Source organism: Elgaria multicarinata, chromosome 3 (assembly GCF_023053635.1).
Source record: "Elgaria multicarinata webbii isolate HBS135686 ecotype San Diego chromosome 3, rElgMul1.1.pri, whole genome shotgun sequence".
NCBI classification, from domain to species: domain Eukaryota; kingdom Metazoa; phylum Chordata; class Lepidosauria; order Squamata; family Anguidae; genus Elgaria; species Elgaria multicarinata.
The window spans coordinates 122,905,209-122,928,927 of NC_086173.1; the positions used below are offsets into that span (position 1 = coordinate 122,905,209).

The 23,719-nt window shown below is 39.9% G+C and overlaps 3 protein-coding genes across 4 annotated transcripts in view; 2 read left to right on the forward strand and 1 right to left on the reverse strand.

Annotated features, from left to right (window-relative positions):
- The window catches only part of LOC134395276 (cullin-associated NEDD8-dissociated protein 1-like), a 35,050-nt gene extending 33,257 nt beyond the window's left edge, over positions 1 to 1,793 (reverse strand). The window contains exon 1 of the mRNA XM_063121423.1: positions 1,701 to 1,793. The gene's annotated coding sequence lies outside the window, so the exon portion shown is untranslated. The remainder of the gene's footprint in view (positions 1 to 1,700) is intronic.
- A 156-nt stretch (positions 1,794 to 1,949) lies between these two features.
- SEC13 (SEC13 homolog, nuclear pore and COPII coat complex component) lies at positions 1,950 to 12,628 on the forward strand. The gene is made up of 9 exons (XM_063121426.1): positions 1,950 to 2,068; positions 3,014 to 3,058; positions 4,441 to 4,556; positions 5,631 to 5,782; positions 6,693 to 6,826; positions 8,230 to 8,363; positions 9,873 to 9,993; positions 10,869 to 11,015; positions 12,053 to 12,628. The coding sequence occupies exons 1-9, from the start codon at positions 2,066 to 2,068 to the stop codon at positions 12,161 to 12,163; spliced, it is 963 nt and encodes a 320-aa protein (XP_062977496.1). The 5' UTR covers positions 1,950 to 2,065; the 3' UTR covers positions 12,164 to 12,628.
- Positions 12,629 to 18,207: 5,579 nt separating this feature from the next.
- GHRL (ghrelin and obestatin prepropeptide) lies at positions 18,208 to 22,876 on the forward strand. Of its 2 annotated transcripts, XM_063123404.1 has the most exons (4): positions 18,208 to 18,340; positions 18,429 to 18,542; positions 20,901 to 21,009; positions 22,804 to 22,876. In XM_063123404.1, exons 1-4 carry the CDS (start codon positions 18,233 to 18,235, stop codon positions 22,821 to 22,823), a joined length of 351 nt encoding a protein of 116 aa, XP_062979474.1. In that variant the 5' UTR covers positions 18,208 to 18,232; the 3' UTR covers positions 22,824 to 22,876. The 2 variants fall into 2 exon arrangements, with proteins under 2 accessions (XP_062979474.1, XP_062979473.1); XM_063123403.1 differs by lacking the exon at positions 22,804 to 22,876 and having other exon boundaries at positions 20,901 to 21,154.
- The last annotated feature ends 843 nt before the right edge of the window (positions 22,877 to 23,719 follow it).

The window sequence follows — 23,719 nt, forward strand, 5'->3', positions numbered from 1 at the left end:
TCTCTTTTAAACAACATTAAGTAACAGCAGTTTGCTGATTTATGGCATCAATCCTCCATATGCAAACGGACCAACTGCTTACAGTACAAAAACTGTTCAGAACAAGCTTAGGTTTTTTTTAGGAGTAAAGCTAAAATCATGTTAGAGAATATTTATATTTCTATCAGAAACAAGTTCAGTACGAAACTATTTAATAAGATTTTTTTAAAAAATTGCTAGGCCGTTTTTTCTAATTCTAAAATAATAGCATCTAAAGTATAAGCACAGCACAGAGTTCACCATTTAAAGCATTAAATTGTTTTCTTTACTTGCTTTCTGATATATTATTTTCACCTCAGGAGAAAAAATGACTGCTACAATGATGTAGCTGGAAGTATTAAGGAAATTACCAAATCACTTTTCCTTTTATAAAACCTTTCTCCTCTCAATTTATTTTCATCCATACTTTTTCTATCATAACCTATTATGGGTTGGTTTTAAAAAAGAACCAGGAAGCTCAGTTTGGTGAGGAAATAGCAATTGGCCATGAAAAATAATCTACGAAGAAAATTTCCCTACTGATGAAAAGACATACAGCAGGAACAGTTACAGACAGAGTTGTCCAGTGGCTAAAAGGTGGAACTTGGGGCTAGGAAAACTACATTAAAATCCTGCCCCAGCCACAAGATCGCTAAGTGGCACCTGGAACAAAATTATTTCACAGCAGTGGTCCCTCCATCTAATTCCCATTTAAAACTGGAAATAGCAGGAAACTGTGTTATGATCATGTTACCCTGAGTCTTTAAGTATGGCAATGGATAGGCTTTAATTGTAAAGAGATATTTTTAGGAGGGGGGAACTTGAGGTGGAAATAGCTTGAGTTCACACTACAAGAGGGAGGATGAATAAATATTGCATCCAAGATGATCCATAAATAAAAAAAAGTGATATGAGGCTGGGATAACTCACCTTTGGGCCTATTCAGATAACCCTTTTGCAGCAAATAGTGAGCGTCTTTAAACCATGGTTATGTAGCCACCATGGTTAGGCTCACACGACACACTAAGTGACCTACCTCAGTGTGAGCCACTGAGTCATGGCTCACAAGACACACTAAGCCATAATGTTTAGCTCAAAATGCTTAACCACTGTGGCTTAGCATGTTTGAACAGGGTCATCGTTAGCCACGAATGGCTGGCTTGTAGAAGCACATTGCCTTTGCTCACCAAGGGAGTTAAGGGGGACCTTGATCTTTGTAGGTTTTAAGTAAAGACGGTACACCAGTACTGTCAGGTTATAGGGAAGGAACAGCAGCAGCAAAAATCGGTAGTGGTGGTACAGGGAACCATTTTGTGATTACTGGATCAGTGTCAGTATTTAATATTGCTAATGTATTAATAGAAATTAAAACTGAACAGGGTATGCATAGTATTAACTACAGCACTCTTGCCTATGAATGCATAACATAGCTGTTATTTTTGACACTTGCTGAGCCTCTTAATTGCCCTGTGAGGTAGGTCACTGTTGTCAGGGATAGGAGTTCAGTTTAGCTTTCAGACTTTGGGCACAGGGAGAGTCACCGTCTCAACCTTGCCTGTCTCACAGATACTACGAAATCCTATGCGCATCGACACCCTGATGAAGGAAGGCTGGAATAAGAACTCGGTAAACACGCTTTTTTTAATGACACAAAATAGGAACCGAGGCTGAGCGAGAATAACCTGAGGTGGGATCTGAATTCAGAGGTTCCCGAAATCCGACATGGCCGCATTGCTCGCGGGTGAGCAAAAGACAGAGCCCGGTCGCTTGAGACTGACAGCGGGGACACAGGCCGGGTAGAGAGAAAGGCGACGGAAGAGAAGCAGGGAACCGACAGCCTGGGCTTCAGGGCCCGCGACCGCCGCCTACTTCTGCAATCAGCAGCAGGCGGAACCTTTGTGCGCCTGGCAGGAAGACCTTTTTTTCCGACCGGGTGGGTTTCGTCGCAGTACGCAGAGCTCGGCGGCGATTTGCCACGTCTGAGAGCGGCCGGGAGAGCAGTGAGTGCAGCAGGGGTCGATCCCGCCGAAATCCCTCCGTTACCACCATGGTGAGAGCGCGGGGGCCGTGGCTCCTACTCCGTCCCATTTCTCGCTAAGGGTCATTCGGGCTGGCCTTCTAGTTCCAGAACCGGGTTGCCCCGTGGGTGCCTTTTGGCGACAAGGGCGTGGGGTGTGGAGGGGACCGTTTGCCTGATTCCTGAGGGGGTTGCCCCGGCAACCAGGTATTCTCACACGCCCTTCCCCGGGGGCTTGCAGGCCTGCGAAGGACCTCGATCCCCCACCCTCACCCCTTCTTCCAACCTGGCCGCACCTACATATCCACCAACAGGGATAGGGACTTGTTTAGGGTGACCATATGAAAAGGAAGACAGGGCTCCTGTATCTTTAACAGTTGCATAGAAAAGGGAATTTCAACAGGTATCGTTTGTGTATATAGAGAACCTGGTGAAATTTCCTCTTCATCACAATAGTTAAAGCTGCAGGTGTCCTGCCCTCTTTTCAATCTGGTTACTAGTGTAGCTCCTGCAGCTTTAATTGCTGTGATGAAGAGGAAATTTCACCAGGTTCTCCATATATACAAATGACACCTGCTGAAATTCCCTTTTCAATACAACTGTTAAAGATACAGGAGCCCTGTCCTCCTTTTCATATGGTCACCCTTGCATAGCAGGTTGTTTGCATAACCATCAACCCAGCGTAGCTTGCCACCCACTATGGGTTAGAGTGATGTGTGAACCCACCCACTGTGTCACCCTTAACCTACAATGTTAGTGAGTTCCAACAGGTTAGTTGAGGGCAAGAAGGAAAAGCCCATATGGGGATGCTACAAAGTTATTTGAGGGTTAAATGAGATTCAGCCTTATGTATGCACGCCCAATGCAGTCAATCTTTGAATGAAAATGTGAATCAAACAGTTTTAGTACTTGTTTTTAAATATAGGGTCAACATTTATTAGTGGTTTTACTATTTATAACTATGTATTTTCCCATTAGGTGTCTGTAATTAATACAGTGGACACTTCCCATGAGGATATGATAGTAAGTATTTGCTATTTATATAATATTTTCGCACCCAGAAATAAGTATGCTGAATTTTGTTTTAAAAGTGTGAAGCAAAGGATGGGACACTCATCTCACTCTTCAAACTTAAAGGGAATAGATATTTGCTGGTAACTCCTTTCAGTTGTGAGGTGATAGAGGGAGCAGCAGTAGGGTTAGGGGTTGCTATTTCCTCTCTCCTCCCTCCCTCCCTCCTTGACTCCTTTTCCTTGTGTGTCATGTCTTTATTAGATTGTAAGCCTGAGGGCAGGGACTGTCTTTTTTCCTAAGTGTAAGCCGCTCTGAGAGCCTTATTTGGCTGAGGAGCGGGGTATAAGTACGATAAATAAATAAATAAATAAATATTTCCTTTGGGAATGGCATGGTTCAAATCAGAAAGGGATACTTAGTCAATGAGCATGCTCAGAGTAAGGTCCCATGTAGATTCCCTTTCAGTTTCCTGGAATCAAGGTCAGAGATTTCTGGATCTGAGGTCAGATACAACACTCCGACCTTGGACCCCGGTGTCCGAGCTCCCCTCCCCCTTGCAACAGAGACAACTGCGCCAGCTGCCTCTCTGTGCTTGCAAAGGCTGTGGTTCTGTGAGTGGGGAGGGGACTAGAAAGTAGAATCCTTTGGCCTCCCCAGCCTCTTTCCCTCCCACTTTGCACAGCCTCAGCTAGATGGGCAAAAAGGGAGTCAAGCAAAAATGCAAAGTGGGAGGAGCACTGAGGCAAAAATAACTTTTGTGCTCCTCCCACTCTGTATAGGATGCATCCTGACAGGATTGCACCCTAAATAGACTTGTTTAAGAATGAATTTTTAATGAAATTTTCATGTAAAGGAGCATGTTTGTATATATGGATGAGAGTAATATGATACTTGTTGCCTGTTGTGTTTTCTGGCAGCTGTGGGAATGAGCAGCAATCATTATTTGGAGAAATGTATAGGTATAGGAGATGCTGAATAATACTGAGGGAAATTCTAAAAGAGAAATTCTAAAAGCATTTGGCCTTCCAGATAATTTTAAAGTATTTTACCCTCCTCCCATAAATTTTATCCATTTCCACTGGGAGCTGAGGCAATAAGGCAGTTTCTTCCGTCTTGCTTGTTGATTGACTGTCAGCATTATCTTCTGCTTTGTGGGTAGCATCTACAATGCTAGCTGCCATTTTGGTTTAGTGTTGCCTATAGCTTCTTTCTCAGTAAAATGCCTAGTTTATCTAAGTCTTATCCCATTAGAAGATCACACTATTTCATCCTACTGCACTGTGATTCACAATGTTATATATATTAATGTATTGGAGTGGGGCTTAATATTTTAAAATTCTTTGTATTACTGAAATCTGAGTGATCATGAAAACTTTTTTATTACTTCCCAGCATGATGCTCAGATGGATTATTATGGCACACGTTTGGCAACTTGCTCCTCTGACAGATCAGTGAAAATATTTGATGTACGGAATGGAGGGCAAATTCTCATAGCTGACTTAAGAGGGTGAGTAGATTTAAAGACAAAATAATCATTTGGTGCGTTCCTTATTTTTAAGCTTTGGTTATAGTCACAATTACTGGTTTCTTGGGCACTGTGGTTAAAATTTATGTGCTTTTTTGCATGCAAGACGTTTAATTTTCTTGAAAGCATCTTCCTCCTAAACTGCTTATCTAAGTCTTATCCCCTCAGAAGAGATTATATGCTTTCTAAGAAGACTTGTAGTGCAATCCTATGCTTGTCTACTCTGAAGTAACTCCTGTTGTGTTCAATGGGGCTTACTCATGGATAAGTGGGTGTGGAATTGCAGCCTAAGATAATTTTAAAATTACTGATATGTTCTGTAATTTTTTTAATCTTCTATTTATAGGGCAGAGGAGGGAAATTTCTTCATTCAGTCTTACTGTGGTAGTAATTGGGCAGATGAAAGGGTGAAAGATGGGACAGTGAGGAACAACAGTAAAAAAAAAAAGGAATGGGTATGAGTATCACTCTTGGTTGAGGAACTAGGAAACTGAAATAGATGAAAGGGATTTTAGAAGAGGAGTCTGTTAATGATTTTTTTCTGGCTTTTCTAAGATTTTATGTGGCCCTATTTCCCATGCTTTGTCTTCTTTAAACAATGTGACCTGGTTTGCACATAACAACAAACCATGATTTAATTAGCCATGGTTTATTAAATCACGGGTTGTTATGTGCAAAACTGGAACTTTGCTATCTATGAACAACCCATAAAGTTTGTAGTTGGGTTGCAAACAGTGGTTTGTTTAAATGATGGGTGGTGATTATTACATGCGAACCCACAATTGTGGGTTGTTAATGGATTGTTTCATCAGGCTGCAGAGGCAGCAGGCAAGAGTGGGGGGAACAAACCCCAGTCTCTTTACATGCCAGTACTGCAGTGCCACAAAGGCATTTGGGATACAAGGAGGGAACTGGTGAAACAGGAGGAAAATAAACAACCCAGGGTCTGAGAAAACAAACTATGGTTTGTTCAAACCCTGAGTAGGTCAACCATGGGTTCGTGTCCTGGCACACTAATACCTTCCTTCTTTCAACTCATGCTGGGTTTTTTTGTAGACATGAAGGCCCTGTGTGGCAGGTTGCTTGGGCTCATCCCATGTATGGAAATATCCTGGCTTCCTGTTCCTATGATAGGAAGGTTATTATCTGGAAGGAAGAGAATGGTACCTGGGAGAAGACATTTGAATACACAGGACATGATTCATCAGGTATAGATGTTCCATTACTAGCTAGTTAGACAGAGAAGCATAATAATTCTCTGCAGCTTCAGTTGTAAATTATATACATTAATGACTAGAGACTTTATGCAGTAGTGATTGTCACAGATATTTGGTCTGTTTCCTTGATGAAGCATACTGGCTTTCTATTGTATCACTGAACCTTTAGGACTTCTGTGTGTAGTACTATGTTGAAGTTTGAACTGCATGAATGATGTAGGAAGACTTACCTAGGAATCAAAGAAACATATGCCTAAAGTGCTTCTGTACATACATGGATTTTGCTTCTGACTTCAGTCGCTTGCTTTGCAATAAATATTGGTCTAGAAGCTGCTCTGGAGTGGTGACATACATGCACAGAAGGCAGCACGAATTCTAACCCTTGTTTAAACTCCTAATTCACAGATGTTTAGACCTGCTAAAAGTCATGTGTTTCTGTAACACTAAACCTTGTGGCATATAGGGTCATTTCAGATGTAATGTCCCAAATCAGATTATGGTTTGGAAAACTGGGAGCATGGTTTGTGTTGGTAGGCTTCCTTCTTTCCACTCCCCTCATGTGCTTAGTTTGCCTCCCTTCTTGGTTAGCAACAAACCATAGGTTTCTTACATTGAAACTGAGCAAACCATAGTTTACTCAGCTTGGATGTAGTGACAGCTTAAAGGCATATGTGCCATTGCAGAGAAGTCTTCATCAGTACCACCTTAAATTCTGAATATTTAATAGCTGGATTTATCTCTTAAAGAAAAAAAAAGGCTATCTGCATAGCATGACCTCTATCCTACATGAGACCCATAGGCTACTTCTAACATATCTCTAATGCCAGGGTGCATGTGTTTTACCCTTAATTTTGTGACTGACTTATACAATAATCCAGTCAACTTCTGTGTTTCCTGGCAGTGAATTCTGTATGTTGGGCACCACAGGACTATGGATTGATCCTGGCATGCGGCAGTTCTGACGGGGCCATCTCTCTGTTGAACTACACTGGAGATGGACAGTGGGAAGTGAAAAAAATCAGTAATGCACACACAGTGAGTATATAGTAATTTTGTTGTATATCGTAGTTTTGCTGCCCTGAAGTATTGAATTGGAAGTTAAGACACAAAGCAACTATGGAATCATGATATAGTGATAGAACATAAGTTTTCCAAGAATGAAATATGGCAACTAGTATGTCTTGAAGTAGGAGGGCTCACACCACAGCCCTCAAACGCATGTATTCCATGTAAAAGTCCACAGTTCAGTCCCTGGTATCTCCAGTTTAAGGGGACTCTGGTAACAGGGCTCAGAAAGACTCTGCCTGATTCTGTGAGAAACTGTTGCTAGTAAGAACAGACAGAATTGATCTAGATGTCCTGGCAGCATAAGGCAATAAAATGGGATTATTATTTTAGTATGGTTCACCTAGAACCCCCATTTCTCTTATTTCACAAATGCTTCTATTTAACATAATACACTTTATAAAGTAGAAGATAATATACTTGAGTTGGATCCAATGGTGCCATTCCACTGACAGAACTGATTCTGTCAGAGGAACCGAGGGGAGGGGGGTAGCCCTCCATGTCCTCAGATCTGCTCTAGAGAATTGGGTAACCTCCTGGCCTGATTTTTGGCACTGCGGGCTGCAGACCAGAGGAGGGAAGGAGCAAATCTTGTTGCAAAGTGGAGCAAGTCAAAGTATCTGCATCATACCCTTTAAAGCAGGAAGATAGGTAGAGCCCTGGCAACCCCTGCATTGCTGTTATAGCCAGAGAAAGAGCAGTGCTGCAGCAACTATATATGTTCTCACTCTCTTCTCATTTTAAAGGTTCAGTAGCTAGCTGCAAAAGTATGATCTCAGTATGATTGAGGCAGCCTAATCGTTTTTGAAAAACCAGGGCAGGTATTCAAGGGTTGAAGATCTTCTTACTAACCTTAGTAGTAACATTCTTTCCCTGCTATCTCACTTATCCATAATATATGTTACCCAAAACCTGCAACAAAATGTTGCAGCGGAGTGCTCCTTTTCAGGCTACTCCATTCTATTCCCTGTCCCTACGTCCCGTTTTTAGTTTTTTAGTCAGTCTGCATTACATGGCCGCTTAGCACACACAGGGCTGTTTTGGATTTTCCCCCCTTTCCTTTTTCTAAAGCCTTTTTGCACTTATGCAAACCTTGGGTTTTCCTTGAGCCTGTTGATGCCTCTCTCTTGTGCGTGGAAGGTACCATTTTGGCTACCTAAGCAGTAGCACTCGCCACTGCATATCAAAAATAGAGTGAGCGAGTGTACTGTTATATTGGCATGATACCATCCAGGACGTTCTGTTCAGAACATACTTAGTATGTTACTTCAGTTAAGGATCACTATATTCTGTTAATAGGTATTCAGGCATGACATTTGGGTGTCTGTTTTGGTTGTAAATAAGAAACTGCTTATATCTGTTATCTTGCCTAGATTGGCTGCAATGCTGTTAGCTGGGCCCCTGCTGTTGTACCAGGGAGCCTTATAGACCAGCCATCAAGCCAAAAGCCAAACTACATCAAACGATTTGCATCAGGTGGCTGTGATAACCTTATCAAGATTTGGAAGTAAGTTATCCTGAGAGATTTCTCTAACAGCTTTCTCTAAAACAGAGAAAGACCTTCCTTTGGCTATCTCTCTTCAACCTTCCCCTGCCCACTCTAAGTATTAAATTGCTTAAAAGCCTTGCTGTTTTCTCTCCAATAGCACTTTTATTTCCCCACACACACTCCTTAACTATTACACATCCATTCTGCATTCCTTTGTTGTGCTAGGGTGAGATGATAATAATAATAATAATAATAATAATAATAATAATAATAATAATAATAATAATATGAATATGTATTTCTTACCCGCCTCTCCATTTTGATTGAGGTGGGGAACAACAGTAAATATAAAATACATAAAACTGAATTAAAACATAATATACATTGTTAAAACATCCTAAAATTCCACTGGATAGGCCTGCTGGAAGAGATCAGTCTTTATAGCTTTCTTGAATGCTAATAAACTGTTAAGTTGATGAGTCACCTCTGGCAGACCATTCCATAGTCTGGGAGCAGCAGAAGAGAAGGTCCTCTGGGTAACAGTTGTCAGCCTAACTTTGACTGACTGAAATAAAATTATCCCCCAAGATCCAAGCCAAGGAAGTTATGCTTGTGAATCAGGGCTTATAAAAACTACCTTGCCATTCACAAGCAGTTTCAAATATAGCTGGGCGTTGAGGGTAAGGTGTGGGAAACTGTTAAATTAGAAAGAAAATAGTTTGAGTGGCTAGATTGCAGTCCTAACTGTGCCCTGAGCATGTACTCATTTTATAAAAAATACAATTTGCATGATCACAATTCAGTGAATTTCATTGTGGAAGCAAGCCGATTCTGCCCTGTTTGAACTGGATGGCTATACGTTTCCAAGCCCAAAGTATTGGCTTTGAAATATAAAGTGAAAAATGTCTCTGGACCGCAATATGATCCTACCCATATGCTACAATCATCATCTGACACCCTTCGAGGGAGGTCCAGAGAAGGGCAACAAGGGAGAGGGTCTTCTCAGTTTTGGCCCCTTGATTATGGAACACTCTCCTCTGAGAGGTCCATTTTTATTTATTTATTTATTTATTACATTTTTATACCGCCCAATAGCCGAAGCTCTCTGGGCGGTTCACAAAAATTAAAATCATCATAAAACAACCAACAAGTTAAAAATACAAATACAAAATACAATATAAAAAGCACAACCAGGATAAACCAGGTCCATCTGGTACCAATACTGTCTTATCAGCACTAAGTTAAGATTTTCCTCTACTCCAGGCATTCGTAACATATAAAGATTTTAATGCATCCTGGGATTTTTATTCTTGTGTAAAATTGTTTCATATTTTTGTATGTAAATAGTTTTATATTATGTTATTATTTTGTATTTTAAAGGTTTTAATCCTTGTAAACTGCCAAGAGAGCTTTGCCTATTGGACGGTATAGAAACAGAATTAATTTATTAATGTGAGAAATGCTGATAAGATATTTTGTTTTTTGCTGCTTTCTCTGAATTTGCATCTCTCCTCTCAATCCTGCCAGAGAAGAAGATGGCCAGTGGAAAGAAGAACAGAAACTAGAAGCTCACAGTGATTGGGTCAGAGATGTAGCCTGGGCTCCTTCCATAGGTTTGCCAACAAGTACTATTGCCAGCTGCTCACAGGTAGAAATCAAATGGGAATTGATACAACTATTTTTGCGGTAACATTAGCCAATATAGCCAAAAATATGAAGGTCAGATATCCTGTGACTGGCACTCTCTGCTAAAGCACATTTCTTTGCAAACTTGTGTAAATCCCATGTCGCCATGGAGGTTAGTAGTCTGAAAATGATTGGATAAAAATATATTTGCCCATTTCCCTTGCAACTGGAACAACTTTACACCTTTAAAATAAATATACTATTAATAAGCCGGGAAGTAGTGGGAGGGCTGTCTGCATGTAACAATTAACCCATGATTTCCCATGGCACATGCTATGCACATTCCACAACTATCAGCCATTGCTGCAAAAAAAAACCATTCCCAGTGGCTCTCCTAGAATGGCACTCACTCCTTTCACTGCTCTTGCCAGGGAACTCTGTAGCCGGGGGGAAATGTCAACTCAACGGAAAACTCCATGGAGCCCTCCACAGAACATGCAACAAAACAGTTGTGCAGGAACTCTCCTCTGCACAGTGTGGATATTCTGCGTGGAATGTTTTCCCAAAATAACTCCACTGTTGGGTGGAGTTTTCCCGCCAGACAACAAATTTCTCAATGGCGGTGTAAAAACCCCACTGTGTTCAAAAATCACCATTGAGAAACGTGTTGTCTGAACTGAGCCACAATCTGAAGCAATACAATCCTGCTAAGACCAATAGCATTAATTATAGGCTTTAAATGATGCTTTGAATTGGCTCCACATGTATTGGATATGTTTTGTCAGTGGCTGGGATGGCAGGATTTCATTGATAAGAATATATGATGTTCTTCTTGCCACATATGATGCTAAATGTGAGCTTGCCCTTGTCATTACAATTTTGTTTGCTTTTCCCTAGGATGGCAGAGTTTATATCTGGATGTGTGATGATGCCTCTGGAAACTCATGGTCACCAAAATTGCTACACAAATTCAATGATGTAGTCTGGCATGTAAGCTGGTCTATCACTGCAAATATTCTTGCAGTGTCTGGAGGAGACAATAAAGTGAGTGTTAAAGCAGCTTAATTCTTACCATTATCAAACAGATGGCCATTTGCAGGTGCCAATTTAATTCTTTTGCTTGTAGTTCCATTTTTCAGCTAAACCAACTTCAGAATCTGATCGTGGTTTCTAGTGGGAGATTATACCAGATACCTGGTCCAAATGTTACAGGAAACTGATTTAACAATCCATGGAAACCCTGCATTATGGTGTGGGCACATGCACAATATCTGTTGTTGGTTTAATAAAATATGGCATAATACACTGAGATTGTTAAGTTTGAACCAGGCTTAAATCTTCATCGGTTCTTGCATTATGAGAGAGAGAGACTATTTTTTTTTCTATCTACTGTTTCCGTACCTTTCATAAATGTTATAATCCTTTATCATGCATCAAGCTGTCCCCAAATACTTTTTACCATTCTGTTAGTTTACTGTTCATCATTATCTAGTACACTACTTTTATTTTCTCCTTCTCCCAAAGGGATACAAGTTTCTCTAGTCTTGAGTTAGTACTGCATGGAATATAGGAACTAATCTGTCAGTTTGAGATTAAACTTCAAAACATACCTTTTACTGAGCATGTTGGATTAGTTGTAGTGTCCTGTGCAGTGTCAGTTTATCTTATAAATTGAAAGCAAAAGGCTATGAATGTAAACATCAGCATGTCTCTTTTGAATTGAATTGAGCTGTATGGGGTGGTAGTGCTTTGGTAAAGTTTTTAACTCTGAAATAGAATTACTGGTTTATTTAAGAGCAGCTGCTTTTGACATAACAGGGATAGGCAGCCCTACCCCTGTTTGAACTACAACTTCCACAATCCCTGATCAATGGCCATGCTGGCTAGTGTTTATGGGAGTTGTAGTCCAAATCATATGGAGGGCACTACCTTGCCTACCCTTGAGATACAGAGTGGCTGGTAGCTATAGCATCCAAAACTGTTGTCAAGGAACTTTTTTCAGGACAAAATCCATGTTGCTATGTACAGAGGATTCTAAAAGGCAGGAAGAACTAAACACTTGCATTCTGGTCCTTTTCCAGGTAACTTTATGGAAAGAATCTGTAGACGGACAGTGGGCCTGCATCAGCGATGTTAACAAGGGCCAAGGAGCAGTATCTGCAATTGCAGAAGGGCAGCAGAATGAACAGTGACAAATGGATTAACAGCAATCCAGAATCTTCAATGCAAAGACATAGACATGATTTTTACAACTTTTCTTATTAAATCAGATTTAATGAATCTGGAACGAGCAAAAAGTATAATTTCTGCTGAACATTCTGAAACTGCTTTTTGGTAAAACTATCATAGCATTCAAATTCAAGGCAAACTGTAATGAAAAGGTATTGTTCAATGCATTGTTTCTTGCAGTGCAATTTTTTCTTTAAAGTATCAGTTCACTTTCTTAATTTTACTGGAGAACTTTGATACGCCTTCAATGAACTCAGAAATGCAAAGAAGAATCAGAAATGCAAAGTTACCCTTGTCTTACAGTTTGCCTTCATGTATGGTTGAAAATATTTATAAATTTGACCTCCAAAACACTGCAGACCTAATAAACCTAAAGCCACTTTTGTGTACCTCATTTGGTTTAAAAGAAAATGGAATAAAATCCAGTTGTCTGAATTGTTTGGAAAGAAGGATGCTCTTTGCAATGGTTCTTTTGTAATCCCTATTAATTTCTTTTCCTTTGCCTCATAGAATTATTTCACCTGAATCTAAAATCAGTAGTGGCACTTTAATATTGAGAAACTTGTATCACTGAAGCAGTAAGAACAAAAGACGTCCTTTTGGCTAGGCGAGTGTGAAGGGCAGTAGTAAGCAGTGGGAGGGTAAAGAGAAAGTTGTAAGCACTACTGCAGTGTAGGTTAGGAGCCAAATTTGAGGACAGGTGCCATTTCTTAGAATTGTTATCAGGTTTTCAAGCTAGGATAGTTCCTTTCAATTTACATGTAAAAAATAATAATGAGATATCCCCTTTTAAACCATTTGCAGTGTGAGGAACCACAATCAGCAATATGGGATGCTAATAATTCTGAACCCGAGAGCTACTGTATCATAGCAGCTACATACTTGAGGTGAGCCTAGTTTAAATCTCACCTCAGCTATGAACTCCCTTGGAAATTTACAGTCAGATCACTGCCAATATACAGTGCATCTATACAACAAAATTTTCTCTACTCACCTATCAAGCAAAAATGCACAAATGGGAGTATAATTGCTAGGGCAGAACGTCAGCCACACCTCCTTTTCTACCAGAAGCAACATTCACAGTACCTTATTGCAATATTTTCATACCTTGTTAAACAGTTGGGAGAGTCAGCGAATGGACATTTCAGAATAAAGTCTTTTAAGAACAATGACAGCTGCGTGTTTTTTCATGGAGAAATGTTATTTACTTCTGGTTGGATTCAACTTCCTCATTGAATGGATACCATGGACAGAACGAGGCCTTTGCATCTTCTTCCCTGCAGCCTCTCCCCAGTGTTCTCCAAATCTGCTCTGAAAGGTTGAGGGGCCCTCTGGAGGTAATTTGGATAGGGGTAAGAAGATGTGGAAGTCCAGTAGTAACTGCTCTGCGTGTGCAATGAGGAAATTGGATCCAATCCTTTATCTGGCAGCAGTAAAGAAAACATGTGTACACAAAGCTGGTCAAAGCAAAATTAACATACTTCACAAGGTAGGTATCAGTGTTTTCTCAGTGGGGATAAATTATCCAGGAAAATAGCATCCTTGCAATAGTATCCTTTTTAATGTTAGTCCTGGATTCTTTTAAATGAATAGGACTTAGGCTAATATTAGATACAACAAAATGTATATAACTATACAATCAAACTTACTGTTTTGTAAATATTTTCTGAAAGATAAACTCTTAATTTCTGTTCTAAAGTCCCTCTCATCAGGCACACTATCTCATTTGCAAGATCAGGGCATTGTTTCTCAATATTCTTACAATTCTGACATGTATGCCAATCAGATAGCCCAGAGGCATGAGAGGAACACTTTTCAAATTCACATGCTTGCAACTGCGGCATGCTTCCTTCAGTGGAGTGTGCTGCCATCTGGTTGGGCTATGCAAAAAAAAAAAAAATTGTTTTTCTTTGCAAAACCTGGCTCGTTGGCTCAAATAACAAGTTGACTTGTGTTGGACTGACATTTACTTTGGCTTGGAGGTATATATACTGAGTACAAAATTCAGGTATAGGGCTGTTCCATTCCAATGTATCCTACCGAAGAAACTACAGAAAATTTTGTAGGGAACTTGACCTAAGGTCCAGAGGATTAATGCCAATTTTAAAAATGTAGAGATTACGTAGTCCCCACAAGGTTGCCACGAAACAACACAGTAATGGGCCTTGCCTTGTGGCCTGTGTTTCCTAGAACACTTCTAAATCAAAGCATTATATATGCACCATGGCAAAGGAGGATGCTTTCAGCTGATAAGTGTTATTCCCTGCAACCCAGCCCAAAGTGAGTTCTATGTTTAACAGCACAACCATCACAAAAGGTTAGATTTACAGGTTACCTTTTTTTCACCACAGTTTCCGTCCTCAGCTACCTAGCCATATGTCTGTGTTTTATGAGAAGGTGAAATCTCCCTTGCTGGAAAAGGTACTTATTGCTGGTAAGAGGACTTTTCTTTTTGCTACTGCTGTGATTGTACCCTCATTATAAACTGCTTGGAAAACATCAGAGAAACTCATGGAAGCCTGACATATTTCCTCAGCACTCCTTGTATGTTTGAGTGTTTGTTCTTTTCTAGAACATTCAGCACCATAAAAAATGAGTTTTCACCTTCTATTGATAGCAAGACTTGCAATCCAATTCCAAACATTTTTTTACTTCCATTACTTCCATCAAGTAATCTTAGGAGTACACACAAACTATTGCAAGCATCTAGAAGAACAACAGCCAAAAGTTCCTAAAGCCTGGACCAGTTTAACCATATCATACACAGAAAAAAATTAAAGGGAAATATTTATGTAGTTTCCTTGGTTAGTGTATAGGCAAGAAAGGTACACTCAAGCTAAACACAAAATTTGTCTAAAGTTCTTTATATGCTGAATGTTCTAGACTTTGTTTTAGGTTTATTAATTTATAAAAGTATATGCTGCTTTTCAACCCTAAATAGCCCACCTCACTCCCCATGGCTAACATAAAAACAGGGGAAATGCAATTTTAAAAGCCAATTAAAATACAGTTTTAAAAGAACAGAATAAAGCACAACAGCATAATCAGCAAGGAGAGCCTTAAAATATCCCACAACCTAATAGCTAGGCAAAAAAAGTCTTTACAACGTGCCTAGGACTTGAAAAGGTGGGAGCCAATTGAATCTCACTAGGGAGGGAGTTGGGTGACACAATAGAAAAAGGCCTGTCTTGTGTCGCAACCAGGACTAGATCTACAAGACTGCTTTATAGCAGTATTGAAATGCATTGATCTGTTAGGGCACATCACACATTCCATACACCACTTTCATTGGCCTGGTTCAGACAATACGCTAAACCATGCTGCTTAACCACAAAATGGTTAAGGGAATGCATGTAGTTTAACCATTTTGTGGTTTAGCGTGTTGTCTGAACCAGGCCATAGTGTTATTTCCTACTTTTTATTCCACATTATCTGAAATACCGCAACAAGTGTCATTGGCTGTGTTCAGAAGACACCTTAAACCATGGCTTTAAACATGATGAATAATGTTTGGTGTAAGGTTTGGTTTAAGCTGTGGTTTAAGGTGTCTTCTGAACAGGGCCGGTGTGTGTTCTATGAGGTATAAATGTGCAAGAACGATATAACATTACCATGGGATCATAATCTTTTGAGAGCATAATGACTTGACACATGGTATATGTCTGACCCAGCTGTACCACTAAGGCAGGGATGAGCAACTTGTGACCCCACCCCCAATATTTCCCCCTTCAGTTCCCATGATCACTCACTATTGGTTATGCTGGCTGGGCTCACTGAAGTTGTAGGCCAAGAAAGGCAAGCAGGGTTGAATGGAAGATGGTATTTAAAATAGCCTGGTCCAATACCATTTAGGATCCTATAGGTAAGAACGTGCACTGTGAACTGGTACGGTATATGCCTACTATATAAAATGTTAATGAAGTTGATTGTCACTGGATCAGGATGACTCGGTCTCTTTTCCTCACTGCTCCTACCTCAATTCTAGTACATGTTCACCCCTCTCTTTCTTCCTCTTTATTCTACAGTATAAAATGGGGATGAAGGAGCAGGAAGAAAGAGAAAGATCCAGGCTAAGATTCTCTGGCCCAGCAAGTCTTGAAAGACCTCTAGCATATTTTCACAAAATATAACTGTTTTTTCAAAGAACATCAGCCGGTGCTGCAAATTTAGGAAGGATGACATCAGAAGTACAACAGCAAATAATTAATTTGCGTTACATTTCCATGTGTAACTTTCCATCCATGAAGGTTGCTATACAAACATTATTAGAAAAATGCAAGCAACTCTAGGTTTTTAAAAAGAATAAACAAAAACCCTGAATGAGACTTTTTAAGCTAATGCACCAAACATCTTTTATTTTCTACGTCATTGGAATATGTTTCCAAGGGATAACTAATACCACTTGAATGGACAGGTGTTACATACAGAAAGCAAATATTATTGATCGTTATATAAAGGCTTTCACCACCATCCAGGGATTCATACGGGAAGTATTAGGTAAGAAACCTTTCCAGCTGCTATTTCTATTTCTTCACCTTCCTTCCATATTCCTTAGCTTTGTTTTTCCACTCAAAAGAATAAACGTTTTATACTGAATGCATTTATGTTGGGATTATGGCTATATGCACCAATGTTTATAAAGCAAAGAATTAATTTAAGCTTTGGGGGTTTATCTGATTGGCTGACTGGTTCCAGTATTTGGTAGCAATTTTAGAACAACGGATTTATTTCTCTCAACTGTCACCACCAGCAGCCATTCCAGCAGGTTGAGCTGAGGGAAAAGAGATGGAGAGGAGGGCCATTCCACCAGTCCTGCTGAAAGGCTTCCCTCACAAAGGCTCCTCCTTCCCTCACTTGTCACCCCCAAGAGCCATTCCAGCAGGATGTACTGAGGGAGATGAGGTTCCACCAATCCTGCTAAAAGAATTAATTTTCCCCTCCCCTCCCCCATTCTTTTTCCCCTTATATGCTGCATCTTTTTAGATTGCAAGCCTGCAAATAAGGGCTGTCTTCTTTAATTGATCATCTATCTGTAAGGCACTCTGGCAGCCAAAATTAGGCTGACAGGTATTACCCAGAGGACCTTCTCTTCTGCTGCTCCCAGACGGTGGAATGGCCTGCCGGAGGAGATTCGTCAACTTAACAGTCTTTTAGCATTTAAGCAAGATATAAAGACTGATCTCTTCCAGCAGGCCTATCCAGTGGAATTTTAGGATGCTTTTAATATGCTGTTAGTGGCCATAGCTAGACCTAAGGTGTATCCCTGGATCGTCCAGGGGTCAAACCTGTTCATCTAGGTGACACACAGGGGATCCAGTGCTCCGGCAGGGGCAAACCCTGGATGATCCCAGGATAAAGCTTAGGTCTAGCTGTGGCCAGTATGTTTTAACAATGTATACTATGTTTCAATCAGCATTTTATGTATTTTATACTTACTGTTGTTCTCCACTTCGATCAAAATGGAGATATATGGAGCCCCGCTCGTGCTCTTCGCTCCTCTGATGCCATGTTTCTCGCCTGCCCAAGGGTCTCTACTTCCCTTGCTCGGCTTCGTCCATTTTCTTCTGCTGCCCCTTACGCCTGGAACGCTCTTCCAGAACATTTGAGAACTACAAGTTCAACCACAGCTTTTAAAGCTCAGCTAAAAACTTTTCTTTTTCCTTAAGCTTTTAAAACTTGATTTTGTTCTGACTTTATACTGTTAGTTTTACCCTACCCTGTGCCTGTTTGCATTCTCTCCCCCTCCTTATTGCTTTACTATGACTTTATTAGAATGTAAGCCTATGCGGCAGGGTCTTGCTATTTACTGTTTTACTCTGTACAGCACCATGTACATTGATGGTGCTAAATAAATAAATAAATAAATAAATAAATAATAATAATAATGTGGGTAAGAAATAAAATTATTATTATTGGCTGAGGAATGGCATAAAAATACTTCAAATAATTAAAAAAAATAAACACAGCATTTTTAATGTATGTTACAGATGCAGATTGCTACAGTCTCTGCCTGAGGCATCTTTAAAACAACCATGTTTGTCAGAATCATGATATTAGGAATGCTCCTTGTTTGTTTGGTCTGGACAGAGAACACTATAGCTGGCTCCAGTTTTTTAAGTCCTGGACAACCAAAGACACAGGTAAATATTAACCTCATTACTACTACCTTGCATTGGAACTTTATTAAATGTGTTTGCCCTATAGAATTTACATTTAATTTGTTTCTAGCAACGGAAAGTCTCCCAGAAACCTACAACGAAGGTCCATCGCCGAGATGCAGAAGCACTTTTGGACGACCATGGCAGTGAGATTGAGGGAGGCAGTAATGAAATAGGAATAAAGGTAACTCTTTACAATCAGTTAATATCATACAAATCTGAATTTCATTTCCTTCTCCCCACCCCCTCACTGACATTCAGGTATAAATAGCGTATCTTAAAATAAACAACAGACAATTTAAGCTAGAAAGTGTTTTCATCTACAATAGTCATTGCCCAAAAGTGTATTCTAGCTAGGGAGCAGTTAATGTATGGTTATCAAGATGGGTCAGGTAGGAGAGTCTTTCCCAAAAAAAGAATGAGATAATGAACTTGTTGAGATGACATGCTAAGCCACCATGGATAATCATTTTGAGCTAAAAAAAAATCTTGCTTTGCATTTTTGTCATTCCTGAAAGTAATTCAAAAGGGCCATTATTGGTAGTATCTGGAAAAGAAAATGTTGAGAGAATCATGACCTTTAAAGCTGCCATTCAGTATAACCAGGAGAGATTTACAGAGTGACAAGAGTGTAATTCTTCTGTTAGGCTCTTTAACAAGTAATTGGTAAACTTTGGTAAACTTTGGCAAAGGCACTTCAATCAAAGAAAGTTTAGCAGATCCTTTTGCAGCATTGGTAAAGTTGTTTCGAACCATTATACACAGGTACTTAACTGCTTGGCTTCAACAATAGATTAGAAAACTTCTGGAGAGGTTTTTGTTCTTTATGGGAGTGTTACAACACATTAGTTCAGAATTGGCATAACTGATTTCTCGACTGACATTTTCATCAAAAGCCACAAGCAAATTCTTCAACACTAGGATCACTTCCCATGGGTTAGGCAAGATCAATATGACATATTATCAACAAATTTAAAACGTGGTGCTTATTAATCATGATACCTTTTATCTTTGTAATCTTCTGTATCAAATCTGCTAGTGTTTTGATAGCATCTGCAAATAGCAGAGGTGTCAGTGAGCACCCTCGTTGAAAAATGTAGTAAACGTTAATCACAGAAGTCATCCAGCTATGTTTGTATTTGATTTACAATGGTTACTGGTGCTTCACCCAGCTTTTTAAAGTTTTACATGAGTAGAGGTCTTGCAGTTGCAAACATACAGTATGAAAAAGTAAATTATGTATCTGAATATATAAGTATATTAAAACAATATCAAGCATGAACACACAGATGATAAGTAATTTTTCCCCTTTAATAATCTGAGGGTTCTATCCAGTGTTAATCCTACATAGAATTTGTTGTTGTTTATTCGTTCAGTTGTTTCCGACTCTTCGTGACTTCATGGACCAGCCCACGCCAGAGCTTTCTGTCGGCCGTTGCCACCCCCAGCTCCCCCAAGGTCAAGTCTGTCACCTCCAGAATATCATCCATCCATCTTGCCCTTGGTCGGCCCCTCTTCCTTTTGCCTTCCACTTTCCCTAGCATCAGCCTCTTCTCCAGGGTATCCTGTCTTCTCATTATGTGGCCAAAGTACTTCAGTTTTGCCTTTAATACCATTCCCTCAAGTGAGCAGTCTGGCTTTATTTCCTGGAGTATGGACTGGTTTGATCTTCTTGCAGTCCAAGGCACTCTCAGAATTTTCCTCCAACACCACAGTTCAAAAGCATCTATCTTCCTTCGCTCAGCTTTCCTTATGGTCCAGCTCTCGCAGCCATAGGTTACTACGGGGAATACCGTTGCTTTACCCTACCCTGTGCCTGTTTGCATTCTCTTCCCCTCCTTATTGTTTTACTATGATTTTATTAGATTGTAAGCCTATGCGGCAGAGTCTTGCTATTTACTGTTTTACTCTGTACAGCACCATGTACATTGATGGTGCTATATAAATAAATAATAATAATAAATAATAATAATAATAATAATAATAACTATGCGGACCTTTGTTGTCAGTGTGGTGTCTCTGCTCTTAACTATTTTATCGAGATTTGTCATTGCTCTCCTCCCAAGAAGTAAACGTCTTCTGATTTCCTGGCTGCAGTCAGCGTCTGCAGTAATCTTTGCGCCCAGAAATACAAAGTCTGTCACTGCCTCCACGTTTTCTCCCTCTATTTGCCAGTTATCAATCAAGCTGGTTGCCATAATCTTGGTTTTTTTGAGGTTTAACTGCAACCCAGCTTTTGCACTTTCTTCTTTCAACTTTGTCATAAGGCTCCTCAGCTCATTCATTTCAATGGGTCTATTCTATATAGGATTAAAATTGGCTACTATCTTGAGGCTTCAGTGCATTACTCATTTCCCCAAATCTCATCCTATAGCTGGTATTTTGGATGGAGCTGTCTCAATGACAACTCAATATAATCTGATATGTTGGTAATTATCTGCTCTAATTTCCCAATAGCACTGAACTCTTAAAATAAATGAACACAAGAATACAAACAGTGAGGAGATAGAATCTAATCTTCATGTTCTATCACTTTCCTTAGTTTACTGTTCCCTTTGAAATTGGCATGAAAATCTCAGAAGATCAGTATAACAACTATGGACAAATATTGGAGAAGCTCATGGAAGACATACTTGCTGAGGATAATAAAGGTAAAATTTCCTCATTCAAGGCAAACAGGACTCTAAGAACTTATCCAAGTTCAACAAACAAGGTATTTGGAGATTAACAATTGTTTGATTCTGTAGTATACAATTTTGAGAGTCCTCCCCTTAATCAATCCCATTAACCTCTCTCTTCATGCAGGTGATAGATCATAGAAGCAATAACACAGTGACATTAACTGCAAAGGTAAACTTCTCTTGATGAGTTCCCTTTTATGCAGGCAACAAACATTTGCTTCTTTTCCAGCTGTGGGCTCCTCTCAAAATACTTGAATGCATCTCAGCTCGAAGTTTCTAGCCCCAGTCATCAGAGATAAGGATGCCAATCTGTTGCACATTTACCTGGGAGTAATCACCAGGATTTGCTTTTGAAAAAAAAATAATTCATAGGATTGATTTATTTTTGCTTGCTGTTTGTTTTTATACTGTATTTGTATTTTATGCTTAAATCGCTTACTAGAAGATATCCAACTGAACTTCGTGCTTCCAAGTAAATATGCTAAGGATAGAACTGTAAGTTTGAAAATATGACAGTGTAGAAATGGTGGCTTGTTGTTTTCTGTAAGACGCCTTATGCAAATGGCATCTATAAGGTGGCATTTACGCAGGATTACAGGTGTAAAGGGCCGAGCAGCTCACCCAGGGAATGGAGCAGGGGTGGGACAGGTGTGGCGTTTCGGTTAGCTGCTTGCACGGTGGGCAGGGGTGAGTTCTTTGTTCTCAGGATGCTTCGCCAAGTGCATGGTGTGGGCAGGGAGGGCAAGCAAGAGATCTGACACTTGGCTACAGCGACATGTGCTGCTAGACAGATCTTGACCATGGAGATCTTGCACACTGGTAGGAGCAGCACCAGCATTTTTGGACACTCTTACTGCAGAACTCTGCTTTTTTAACAGAGCTCTGCTGTTCAGACAACATGTTAAGCCAGGGTTAGTACCACTAACACTTTTGTAGCAAGTGGTTAGTAAGCAAGGCTAAACCATGATAACGTAACCACTACGATTAGGAATACACTGTTTGCTCAAAATGCTTAACCATGATAGCTTGGCTTAGTGTGTTGTTTGAACAAGGTCAATGAAATTGATTGGCAGAAGACCCAGGACACTAAAAGTGGTACTTCACACAACACGTAAGGCTCAATCCCTACTAAGTTAGTTGCACTTTTGGTGAGACCTAAATCCAACTAACTTAGACTGAATCCAACCCATAATTAATGTATGGAATTTGTTGTCAAAAGAGGTAGTGATGGTTACTAGCTTAGTTTTGCCAATGAATTTGTCTTTCAGTGGCTATTAGCTGTGATGGCTACATGGAAACAATGTTCAGAGGAACAACAGTGGGAAAGGGCTATTGCTTTTAAGACTTGCTTGTGGGCTTCCTAGAGGCATTTGGTCAGCCATTGAAGGAATTAGTTTGCTTTAACAGATGAGCATTTGATTCGATCTAGCAGGGCTCTTCTTAAGTGTAATATTAAGAATAGATCTCAGAATGGAATTATTTACTGAAATATGGTCTCTAGTCCCATTACTACTGTTGTTCCACGCCTCGATCAAAATGGAGAGGCGGGTAAGAAATAAATTTATTATTACTGCGCTCTGGTTCTTACGTAGTTTGGCACCATGTCTATAGTAACAGAAAACAATGTAGCTTCTTATGTCTACCTTCATTCGTATACAGCTTGTGCTTTTAGCAGGTAATGTCATGTAAAATGTTTACATAAACAGAAAATGACTTCCCTGGTTATATGCCCATACTATAACAACTTTCCTGTTAACCTTTCAGAAAGGCAAGCGACACACTGAAAAAGATGAAAATCAAGATGCCAAAGTCAGCATAATAACTTCATGCATTGAATTATGCTCCAAATCTTGCTATGTGCTGTTTAATATCCAATAAATACCTTAATTCCAGACTACAAAAAAGTGTATTTGGCAACTTATTATAAAGCTTTTTGCTGCTTAAAGACAGACATTTGGGGGTGGGGCGAAAAACAGAAAGATGAAGCCTAGAAAAAAGCTAATTGGATGCTGATTACCTCCTGTGTTTGTTCTGGGAGCACAGAAAACACCATGGTGTTTTTATGATAGTTTATCACACAGAGGGCTGGTTCACATGAACAATTAGGCCATCATGGCTAATACAGGCAGCCAATTTGAATATTCAAGTCACAGCTTGTTGTGTCATCCGAACACAGGCAGCAGAGGTTGTGCAAGTGTTAAACAACCTTCGCAGTACTCATGGTCTGTTCTAGGATTAAGTGAGGGTTGTTTAACAACCCTTGCTGCCCGTGTTCAGATAACACAACAAGCCACAGGTGCAGTTTTGAATATTGAAAAACTACCTGGCACGTGCCAGTATGCACTAGGGCTCACTGTGGCTTAAACAATCCTCAGCTGGCAACAATGATCATGCAAACCGGGTCAGAGTATCTAAAATTGTGTCAAGCTAAATGCAAAGCAAGCATATAATGGAGGAGAGAGAAGAAAGCACCCACACCCCTCTACCTTCTTTATAAAAGGAAAAACCATAGAGGAAGATAATTACTACAAAAGCAGATGCAGCTTCCCGTTATGAGTTATAGATGGGATCATAGGCATAATTGTCAAACTAAAGAAAGCAGAATTCTGTTCCTAGCTTTGTTTTTCTTTTTAAAAATAATAATAAAGGCAACAAGCTTCACTTTTGTTTCAGGAGAATA